Here is an 11,604-nt window from a genome sequence, read left to right on the forward strand (position 1 = left end):
AATGCGGTTGATGCAAGGCTCGTCCACAAGATAGCCGCAGCAGCAGGGGGTGAAGTGAACGTCACCTCCGAAGCAGCCCTACTTTCATACTTACAAAAAGCAGACGTGAAAGACAGGGAGGGATAGCAAGGAGCACGCACGCATGTGCTGTAGGAGCGCGTCATCATGTTCCTGGAGTATGATATCGAAGGTGTACTATATACAGTAAGGAGGCGTTGTAGAATACACACACGTACGCGTCGCGTAGAAGATTTGTATGATATAGACGAGACCCCCCTCCTTTATGCAGTCCCACATCCAGTTCCCTCTGTATTTGTGTGTGGCCCGGGTGCTCTAGTCGATGTCATCCTGGAAAAGTAGTGCGTGACGAGGAGACGCCAGTGTATGGTTTGCGTGCGGGTGGACAACGCATGATTTGGCGCGGCCGGGAACGTAGCAGGAGGACATGGATAGAGGTCAAGACGGACCGCCCCTCCTACGTCCTCGACCCCGCTCGTACCGAACGATGCTACTCCGCCACCGCAGGTGGCTCGTACAGATGCCTGTAGGATGCGTCCTAAGCGGAAGTGCTATCAACACACGCAAAACGAACTACGCACTGGCCAAGCTCCTTGTTCATCTTGAACATATCAATACGGTCACACTTGAATATCGCCCGGAAGCGGTCGTCGCAGATGATCTCCTTTTTGTTCTCGGGGTTCTGCATGTTGTTCGCCTTGATGTATGTCCAGAGCTGCTTGACGGTTTGTGGACGGGATAGCTTATCGACACTTAGGAGAGCGGCAAGCGGCTCGCTGTAGGGAGGGCACACTCGGGGTTAGCGGTTATGTTGCGGGCAAAGAAGGACATGGGTACAGTCACGCAAATTAGCCAGGAGGAGAACATAAAAGCATTCGGAGTTCGGAGGCCGTGGGGAAGGGGAAAGACAGAGACGTACCTGAGCATGTACTCCTTCTTGAACCCGCCACCGCCACGTTTCTTCTTGCCCTCGCCCTCGGCCTCCTCGCCGTCCGAACCGACGGTGTCTGCGCTCTTCTTCTTGCCGCGTTTCGTGCCATTGGCTTTCTTTGTAGACGACGCTCCGGCGCGCGAGCTGCGGCCGCGGCCATTGATCTCGCTCTGCAGCTGGCGCGCGATCTCCTCGTCCGTCTTCTGCTGCTTCGTCTTCGTCTTCTTGGTCTTCTTCGGGGCGGCCGTGCGCTCGTCATCCGACGCGTCCTCGCGTTTGCGCTTGGACACCGTGCTGCTCTCTACCTCGTCATCGTCCCCATTGCCGTCTTCACATATCTGCTCGTACACCTGAGCAATCAAGTCCTCTATCTCGTCCTTCTGCTCCTTGACAAAGTGGGAGAGGGAGGGATCATCCTGGACGAGCTGCTTGCGGACGCGTTTTGCGCTAATGGTCGCGAGGTCTGTTCCGGGCGCGGTGAGGATGGCACGTATTCTCGGTTCGAGACCGTGAAGCTGGGAGGACATTGTGGCAAGAGGAGAGACGGGAGAACGCACTAGTGTCGCCGACGACTACCGGTGAGCGTCGCTGGACAGCGCCCAGAGACGTTGGCCTCGAACAAGACGCCCGATACCACGTGACTATACCACGTGCATGCCGGGAGGGCCACAAAGGGGTCGATCCCGATCGAGATGTGGCCTACGCCAGTACCGTCCCCTCATCTGTGTCGCCGCTGCATATCCCAACGTTGGTGAGTATCATCTCCTTCTCATGTTCTATTTCTTGTATTTTTTGCGGCAGTGCGATTGTCGATCTAAGGGCTGCTATCACGCATGCTAGGCACCAGAGGATGCTCAGCAATTCCTGCCAGTGCGCCATCCTCGCACACAGCGTCCTCCGCGTGTGTCTCTCTCAAAGCTACACGCCGGGACATGGAGAACCGCGTCGGAGGTGCGTCTGATTGCGAGGCTGTCCCGTCCCTGTTCTCCGCAGAACATCTTGGCCGCCTATACGAGAAGTACGGCCAAGAACGTGACCCGAGCGTTCCGCGACGACATCTCGCTGCTCACTTCCCTCGATCAAGGCTAAGCTTTCCCTCATTCAATGAACGCGATCCCCGCGACGATACACCGCTGACGGGGCCAGAATTCCATGGAGAATATCATTCTGCGAGATCAGGCCATCCACCTCCTGCTAGGACTTGTGTGAGAGGTCCGGCAGTAGCCTGACGCCAGTCCAATCAGGTCTCCATGCCTTGAGTCAGCGCAGCCTTCGATCGCGAGTGAGGTGCCCAGGCAGACACTTTCCTCCTTTCAAAGAGCGAAATGACACTGCAATGGGTTGGGAGTTGAAACATGTGGGAGCGAACCATCCAGCGAATGGAGTCTCGAAGGCTCTCGGTGGAAGTGGATTCACATCTTGGACACCTCTTTGACCGAAACGAGCATGTTTTCTTTTCGAGATGGTTTTTCGGTATGCAAACCGGTGAATTTATCCCGCTTCCGTTCGTACTTGACCGTGATGTGAGCTCTCACAGTATCTCCCTCCGTCTGCACGGAGGGGCTGCCTGAGCAGAACGCGAGTCATGTATTGGTCTCCCGGCTATTGTTCTTGCCAGCCTTCGCAGTCTCGGACGCGATCAGATCGCTCGAGCACCCCGGCGCAGAAATTCAGGATGCCCACTAGGGGTGCTCAACTATGGTGGCCATTGGCCACTGGTCGCGTTGAGAGGCAATTGATGGGGACTGTTGAACTATGTAGCCGAGTGTCCCGCATTTGGCAAGCGAGCGACGTCGGGCTTCGCGTTCCTTCCCATTCTATGGGTCTACCGCTCGTATCAAGACAGCGACAAGCGTGAATTTCGAGTATGTTGAAGACGAGAGCCATGCACGTCGATTGACACCAAACTCAAAGGATCTCGTGCGGGGGGACACGTGTCAGCATCGTTGCAGAGCTGTCGAAGACGACTTGAGCGGCGAGTCTCGGCTAGCTCATTGGCCTCCATCAAATTTCAATTGCCCTTCAACGCGACCAGTGGCCAGTGGCCACCATAATTGAGCACCCCTATTGCGTCTCCGGGCATGCCTTTGGTCAGAGAGATGACCGGATGCAAATTGTTCGAAGAGAGCAGGCATTGATTCCTTCTCACTACTTCCTTCAATGGCGGTGCTGCGGTCGATCACACCTCGCCGCACGACCTCAAAGATCTTAACGCAACTCTGCTGACCCTGTTCTAACACGGGCGCCGCATTCCGTTTTGTTTGTCTGCATAGTGACATGTCCACATACGCGTTGAGGCTGTGGATGCCTCATGCGCATGCTCATCTGAGGGTGCACAAATGATTGGAAAGGAGTACGATATTCGCCTACGATCGGAACCCGTGTGGCAAAGGGTAGTTGTTGGCATGCTGATGGCACGCTGCAGGTCACACGCTACACTCGCGGTCAAAGTCCGAGAGCGCTTTTTACGGCCCACTGCAGGAGTGGCACAGGAAGGCACGGCTTCTATGTCAACGATGCGCCTCGCCATCATCTTCTGTCTTCCCCTACTGTGGCGCGGCACTCAGAACAATTTTGGCTTGCGCGCGGACTCAGATCGGTGGTATTGGACGTGGCCTCATAGGCGAGCATAGTGCCCGACTGCGGCCAGGCCGGTCGGCAGACCTGTATCCATGTGTGAAGTTAGCGAGTGTCGCGTTACGTGAATGCGTGGTGCTAGCCCGCGCCTCACGCTGCGTTTCTGTTTTATACCTCACTCTCTGCGACCAAACACATGTACTGACGTCTCCTCAACAGAGCGGTCCTTGAGCATGCCCTCGCTGGACTCTCTCCCTGCAGAGCTCTTGCTCCGCATCGTCGCATTCCTCCCTGTGCAAACGCTACGCAGCCTCCGGCTCGCGTCGCGCGGCTGGGACGCATTTTGTCGCGAGCACGAGTCGACGATCTACCACCACGCCGCGCTGCTGCACAATTTTGTCGATTCGATCAACACCGTTCTCTCGGATGCGAAGAGCGCGCACCAGAGGTTGAAGTTTCTCCAGGATGCGCCGAACTGGTACCATTATTGTAAGCGATGTTTTTTTTCGAACCCGCGTCTTGTTTGTTTTACGTACGTAGTTGAGTTGTGAGACGCTGACGGCTGGCGTACGCGCACACAGGCCGGATGTACTTCGAGCTGCAGCGAAACTGGCTCGGGGTGAGGGACGCGCGCACAAAGTTCTACGGCCGCCACCCGTACGACGTGCACCGGCTAAAGGTGGACGAAGAACAAGGTATCCTGATCACGACGCACGAGTTCGGCGGACTGACTGTCTTCGATCTCGACACGACGGAGGTCCTATGGAGACTCGACGCGGTGCGCTCTCCCTTCTCTTTTAACTTTCCCCTTATTTGCTCATGAATGTGCGTCCTCATTAAACGGAATCACACGACACGCAGTCGTACGTGCGCCGGCACGCACACTGCGAGTACGAGAACGGGTTCCTCATCTTCGATCGCCTCGGCGCCGCCAAAGAAGTCTGGCGACTCGCGTCTCTCTGGCCCGCCACCGAGTCTACGTCCACCCTCCCACGCGTTACCAGACCCACCGACTCCCAGCTCCAAGCCTCGGCCGCGGCGGCGCATGCGTACGCTCCTGTTCCCGGCTTAGATTCACCTCCCAATGAGGTCCCCAAAGGCCACTTCCGCCCTTGGGCGCTGATTGAAACGGCCGAATTTGGGCGGGCGTACCGGTTTGTGTACCCGTGCTTGCTTGTATGTGGCCTGCGGCGTGCGTTTGTGTGGAACGTCGTGACAACGAGGCTCGAGCGGGAGTTCGACAACGTTCAAGGCAACGCGGGCGAGGGCGACATCAACTACGTCGAGCTCTCGGCGGACCACGTTTTCGTGTGCTCGACGTCGGCGTTGAGGATTTTCGACAGGAGCAACGGGAATATGTTATTGGAGATCCCCAGCTACCAATTTGTGTATTCGGATGTTAGAATCGCGGTGCAGTTCGACCCTGCGGTTGCGAGACAGAAGGTCGCCGGTCCCGGAGAGGCGGTCAGGCTTCCCTGTGAGCCGACGGTGAGCATGGCGTTGTATACGGCGAGCTATGCGGAGTTTTCGTCTGGTGAGTGCTCTCTGCGGTCCTATTGGTGCGGCCACAGCGCATCGTATGGGCAGGACATTCTTCACATGCTGTTTGAGTTCGAGGGCTGCCAGCCGAGGGATCGAACTCGGCTAACCCACCACTGCCTCACAGTGCACGTTGCGAACGACGGGAAGGACCTCGCTGCACATCTCAGCGACAGCCGGGTCTTCGTCATCCGCGACTTCATGCGCGTCGTTCGCGGCGAGATACCGCTACAGACTGCGGCGCTCGAAAGCGGAAAGACGATCCCGCGCCTCGGCGGCACAGACGAACACTTCTCCATATACCTCGCCTCGGATCATGGTCGCCTGGGTCTTGTCACCGTACGTTTCAGCCAGCTTGCGCTTCTTGTCATGACCTCTAACAATGCGCTTACCACAGACATCTGGGGTGTACGCCGCGACGCTCGACCCCTTGAAGCACGGGCTGATAGACGAGGACCTCGTGCTGACAGGCCGCAGACGCGTGCACGGTATACCGCAGTCCGCGATCGACGCGGGGATCTCGTTCCCGTATATGACTTTCGTCTCCCTCCCGTTCTACCACGACCGGCGGCAACTGGCGAAGGTGACGTGCATGCAAATGACGGAGACGAAGCTGTTCTTCGTGTGGGATGCAATGTACAAGCCCGATAACATCGACTTCTTCAGGCGGCTTGGGATGATTGGCGGAAACACGCCGTCAGGCGACGAACACGAGCGTGAGGATGACGAGGGGCTGCTCGCGGGCGCCAACATAACTGTGGATGCTGCGACGCAGGTAGATGCGGGATGGGATGTGGAAGACGGGGTTGCGGAAGAGACTAATCAGGTTGTCGTGGCTTCCGGGAGTGGGTCACAGGTTGAAGACATTCTGACTGAGACCCCTGGCGCTGGACCTTTGGCTGTTACATTGAATGCTGCCGATGAAGATGAAGGAGTGGAGTACATGGATGCAGAGGAAGGGGAAGAGGTACAGGAAGAGCAGGGAGGACACTGGCAAGAGGACTCGGACGACAATAGCGCTGGTAGCCACGGTGGGGTTGATTCGGACTCGGAGTCGGAAGACGACTGGCCCAACGTACCACATGGCGGGTACCGAGCGCACAATCGCATTGCGCGTGATCGTGAGTACTCATCTGTCCCGCTCGCTCTACTTGGTCACTGGCAAAGATACAGCTGACTTGGTTATCTGTCTTCGCGTACAGATCGCTTCGCTTCAATAGGCCCCATCGTATTTTGTATCGACTTCAGCCCAACGGGCTAGTATTTGATGGACTGTCACTGTGCTCACAGGATGTACAGATCTGCCTGTACACATGGGACTTTTTTATCCTTGCTACCGAGGAGTGTTAGTGCGGTTTGGGCTGTCGGATCCACAACTAATCGATACAAGTGTTCAAGCCACGGCTTCAGTGTTGGCGAGTGGAATTGCGTTCCACGGTCGCTGAATAGGCAAAGCTTGTAGTACGGCATCCCTGGTCATCCCGGAGCCTTAGAAGGGAATATCTGTGATCCAGCTATGCGCGTCTATTCGCCCCCAAGCAAAAAGTCTGAGTGTATATGAAACTTACGCGCGTCGACAGAAGTAACATTTGGGTCAGATGGCCATGTACGGCGAGTCTGGACAAGACGGACGTTCCGTATGCAATGTCAACAAGAGTGGACGTTATGCTGGATTAGAGTAACATGCATCGAGGCGTGTGCTACGGGCGGAATGCGGTGGTATATATCTCTGAGGGGTTGGTCCGAATCAATGACACAAAACACGACTAGAAGATACCAATGGCAAGGTCGAGATTGACGCTACTTCGGAAAGATGGGACTGGATGCTGTGTGCAGCGTACATGGTGATGGCGAACGAAGGACGGCACAGGACTTCTCCGGAAGTATCAAGACTTGCTCCGCATGCGCTTCGATGTGGAGACCTCTCCGTCATCTAGCGTTCGCTTTGTCGACCCAACCTGCGTTGACGTGAGAGCGATGTTGTCCCTTGGAGGACTGTAGCCTTCCTTGGGTTTCTTGTCGGCACCCTTGTCGCGAGCAGGCCATGAGCGGGTCTCAATATATTGAAGCAGAAGCTCCTCCATGGCGTCGTGGCTGGCCAGCTTCTCAGCAACCTTACGCAACTCTTCTTTTTGAGCTTCTGTAGGTTCCCCTGCATGCGGATCGACGGAAGTAGAGCTGGAAGATCGCTTGGCAGCGATCGTTGCCAGCCATGCTGTGTCCGGCTTGTCTAGAACCTCATCGGCGTCGTCACCGTGGCTGGAGTCACGAAGGACTTCGTCCGGCTTCTTGTCTTGCGCGTACAATGCCTTGAACCAACGGAGAAGCTCGGTGATAATGGGATCGATGGGGTGCTCCTTAGCAGGTTGTGTCACATCGTCCGTCCCGTCAGCGTTCTTCTTCCTCGGCCAGTGGAACTCGAGACGCTCGTCCACATTCTTGCCCGAGGCGTCTTTCTTGCCATGCGTGATGAGAGTGATGTCGATCTCGCCAGTGTGCATTGCAGCAGACTTCGCGGCACCCGCAGTGAAACCCGCTTCGCCGGGACTGTAGTCATCGAAGCAGCTGAACAACAGCTGGCCGGCGCCGTGCGGGCAATTATGAGGGAGGAAGCGGATAGCGAAGTAGAGCATGACGTGGAAGAAGGATTCGAGGTCATCGGGGATCTTGATGATCTTCGTGTGATCTACGAGAGCGTGCACCGATGTGAACTGCCATGTCCCCTGGATTTCCAATCGTCAGAACAATGATATAACGATGAGATTCAGGACCACGTACAGTTCTATCGGCCTGGCGATTCCCTTCTTCTGTCTTGTCATCGATGTACGCTTTTGACAATTCCCAGTCATTGAGGAGACCAACCCATTGACCACTGGCGTTCTTGTAAAGAAGGATATTACCGGCGCTTATGTCTCTGTGGATATAGCCCGCTGCACACGCCTCCTTGTGGGCTGTGTATGCACGTTAGCATGGCGCCACATCCATACTGTGGGGCTAGCACTCACCGACAATGCAACACAGTATAGCGACTACAAGCTCACGGCCGTTGGCGAACTGGGAGAGTGGCTTCCCCACCTCGGCTTCAACGACACGATAGTGCTGATGCGCCTTTAAAGGGCATTTTTCCGGGGTTTCGTCGGAATGGTATTGAGCCCAATTGTTGTAGGACAACGTGTCTTGGCCCGGGAGGTCGCCATGACAAACAACGGTAGGGACATGATGCACCTTTGCTTTATTGAGAGCGCGAAGGACATCCCCCTCCTTCTCCATGCCGGGGTGGTTGACCCGCCACGCGTCCTTCAGATACACAAAGGATCCGGTGGGCTCTCCCGAGCTGTTGAGAGGAACGGCAATGTAACCACGAGTTCCACGCCCCACGATACCATCAGACAGGAAGTGCGGTTTGCCCACGACTGCCATGTGTCGGTACCCTCGTCGGCACCATCCTCGTCGGCACCCTCCCCATCGGCACCCTCCCCGTCGGCACCCTCGTTGAAAACCTCGAGCTTCCACCACGGCCAGGACTCGTCGAGAGTAGCATCGAATAGTTGGGGAATGTGGCCCTCGGGAGACTCCGCCACAGCTTTCTTCCCGTGCTTCTTGAGCTTATCGAAAAGATCATCGGTGCGTTCGATACGAGTGGCCGTCGGATCGTGCCCACGGTTCGTCTCCTTCATACGGCAGTATCGAACAAGAAACTCTGTGAGCCGGGAGCCATCCTTCGCGTAGTTGATTTTGTCGGAGGCGACAACGCCAGAGCGATCGAAGCGGATGACGCGAGCGTAATGGCCGAAGAAGATCACCGTGTAGTGGAACAGACGCTGCTGGTATCGGAAGACGAGGTCGGCGTACGAGAGAAGCTGTCCCCATACGTCCTTCCTTCCTTGAGCTACCGGCTCGTCGCCGTCCTGCCACTCGTCGAAGGGATCGAGGTTCGCCTTGACCTTACACTCGATGCCGAGCTCCAGCCGCGACCAGTTCAAGCGTCGGGATTCCTCGCCAAGGTCGGTCCATTCCTCCTTCGGAGCATGAGCGGATGCGTACATCCCACAGTCGATGGCTTGCTTCGTCGCGTCGCTCTTGTCCGGTTTGTACGGAGTGGCTACGAACTTCCTCCCGGGAAACAGGTGAGATCCGTTGAGTCGATCAACCTACAACCTGCTGTTAGTGGAGAAGACAGGAAAACAGAGAGCGACAACTCACGATGCACCCGTACATGGCCTTCTCCGACGAGAAGGTGGTTGGGACACCAGCGAAGATGTTGTTGACGGTCTTCTTGGAGGTCGACTTGTGCTCCGGCATAAAGTTCTGGATGAGAGATTCGAGAGTGCAGATGTATGACTTTCCGTGCACCATGTTTCGTAGTTCGTCCCGGGCTCCCTGTTTAGTGCTTTTCAGTATCCTGAAAGGGTTGTTTCGACGGTACTTGGAAGGGGAGGCGGGAGCATTGCCGGAGACACGAGACATCGTAGAAATTTTGAGTAACAGTAAAACAAGGGCGGTGATTGTGAGAGTTGGAGTGGAATATCGGGTGGTGGTTGGGAAAGGTGAACAAACCTGAACATACCGGTAGATGATTTATATATCGGGGTACGATTGCCTGGGCCGCAGCGGAGCTACAAAGCAAGTAGAACCAGTGACGCAAAACACAGATTTCTGAACTTAATTCAAGCCCAGACAGGAGAACAATGGTGAGCGGCGGCGGGTGGTGGTTGGGAGAGAGCAAGTTGGATTGGTCTAGCGCCGACTTTGCGCGCTCCGTGAATAAATGTGACCTTGCTGGTCACACGCGTCGTTCATGTTCCCTCTCGGCAACGTACTATTCGTTCTGCCACAAACGCAGGAACGGCTTCTGGGTCTGCATCTACCATCAATTTATCCACGCTTATAGCTGTGTCACAGGATGGAAATATAGTAAAGGAGACATATGTGATAACCCGGTTTGTCAACGGCGTGGTTAGGAGTGGCTGTGCAACGTGCCGTGACAACTGGTAGTAGCGGCCGTGCGGTGAGCATAAAGATTCTTGTTTTAGGCCCACGGAAGGTGACGTGGCCGTTGCTTGAGCAGTTTTTGGCGGCGTTGCCTCGCTGCGCTTTGCGGGTTTGGCTGGCTTGCAAGTCATCTCCGCTGCAGTGTCTTACCGGAATCTCGAGATATGAATAGCCGCGTCCCGGAGCGCAACACGGCGGGCAAATCGCCATACTCCAAGCAGTGATATATGTGCGGCACCGTTTCCGTGCGACGCAACGTCACCCTAAGAGTTCCACTTGGCCTTTGTATCGCTCTTTGTGAACTCGGAAATTAATCAAATTATATTGGCACGTTGCGTTGCTCGGACATTCAGCACAGATTTCCTCACCTGGGTCACCGCGCTTTGCCCACCGTGTTGATCGCCTTCCAGCAAAGGTGGGTCTTGGACGCGTAGTCAGCGGCCAGGGCACCCTCGTATTTGCATCGGAGTCTGGTAGATTGTGCATGAGCTCAATTGTGTTGGCAACTTGGCCTCATGCGCTTGAGTTAATCCACCCCTGCCTCTTGCCAACATGTGCCGTCAGACATATGCGCGAGAGCGGACTAATTAATTCATGACTCAGTTCGCCGTAGCTGAATCTCAGAATCTCGCTTTCTTACAACGGTCGTTGGCGGGCGGCCGGCGAAGTTGAGCCTATTTACGCGTGTTTGTTCCGCCGTTGGGTAGTGGGGCCACTCAGTGGATGCATAACACTGCCTAGGACAAATCTTGCTCTCGATTTGTCCAATAATGTAAGTCAAGTATCAGCTTGAAGGCTCCGATCTGAGAACCCGGCATGGCTCGCCCGGGCGGCCGTGGTTGTCAAATGACCCCAAAAGAGGTTTGCAGACGCTGGCATCGCGGCTTATCGGTCCGGCCAAGCACAACGGCGCCTTTTCGAGACCAACCGCGCCGCTTTCTGGAACAAATATATAATACGAGTCATCGACATCATCCACCGTACCACTGGTCTCGGCTCCATTTCGCTGGTGACATTAATGACGATCGTCATACAAGTAGTGAGTGAGCATCTATGTCTCGGCCACGCTCATCACAACGTCTACGGATTCATAACCAAAATGCGCGTGACCAATGATTGTGTCGGAAAAACCCGATCGGCATCTTAATGCATCCAAATACATCTCAACGGCCCAAATACGGGCCGGTCTTGAGTAGCCATCGAGAGCCGAGATATTTCCCTTTAGATAGCATCTGTATGGCCCGGACCGGGATCTGAATGGGTGGCGACTAGATCATGATGGCTGAGAGGCGGATCTCAATGGATGGAGTCTGGGTCGTGATGTCATCACAATGGTCCCGTGTTGTCGGGAGATACCGGGCTCTAGACACAAAAGGTCGAGCCCGGGGGCGCTTCGCTTCTGCCACCTTACTCTTACTAATTCACCCGCCACCTTAGAGGAATTTACTTGGTACTTACTAGTCCACTATATTGTGTACATCACTGGAATGAACCCAACTCTACAACGTTCTTATCAGTCAACTTACGTAGGATATAACAGTAGTTTG

The 11,604-nt window shown here is 55.4% G+C and overlaps 3 protein-coding genes across 3 annotated transcripts; 1 reads left to right on the forward strand and 2 right to left on the reverse strand.

Annotated features, from left to right (window-relative positions):
* Positions 1-508: 508 nt before the first annotated feature.
* DICSQDRAFT_129393 (SWIB-domain-containing protein) lies at positions 509-1,476 on the reverse strand (the record flags this gene model as incomplete). The annotated part of the gene is made up of 3 exons (XM_007369602.1): positions 509-542; positions 600-794; positions 938-1,476. 3 exons carry the CDS (start codon positions 1,474-1,476, stop codon positions 509-511), a joined length of 768 nt encoding a protein of 255 aa, XP_007369664.1.
* A 2,283-nt stretch (positions 1,477-3,759) lies between these two features.
* On the forward strand, positions 3,760-6,326 carry DICSQDRAFT_129394 (uncharacterized protein; the record flags this gene model as incomplete). The annotated part of the gene is made up of 5 exons (XM_007369603.1): positions 3,760-4,015; positions 4,108-4,304; positions 4,388-5,404; positions 5,463-6,186; positions 6,268-6,326. The coding sequence occupies 5 exons, from the start codon at positions 3,760-3,762 to the stop codon at positions 6,324-6,326; spliced, it is 2,253 nt and encodes a 750-aa protein (XP_007369665.1).
* Positions 6,327-7,548: 1,222 nt separating this feature from the next.
* DICSQDRAFT_92028 (uncharacterized protein) lies at positions 7,549-9,708 on the reverse strand (the record flags this gene model as incomplete). Its single annotated transcript, XM_007369604.1, has 6 exons — positions 9,640-9,708; positions 9,269-9,449; positions 8,553-9,216; positions 8,071-8,496; positions 7,844-8,016; positions 7,549-7,788 (listed from the first exon to the last, which is right to left on the reverse strand). Coding segments are annotated over exons 2-6 (1,656 nt in total), but the record flags the coding sequence as incomplete, so codon positions are not given.
* Between the last annotated feature and the right edge of the window lie 1,896 nt (positions 9,709-11,604).

This window comes from Dichomitus squalens (assembly GCF_000275845.1).
Source record: "Dichomitus squalens LYAD-421 SS1 unplaced genomic scaffold DICSQscaffold_52, whole genome shotgun sequence".
In the NCBI taxonomy this organism is placed as follows: Eukaryota; Fungi; Basidiomycota; class Agaricomycetes; order Polyporales; family Polyporaceae; genus Dichomitus; species Dichomitus squalens.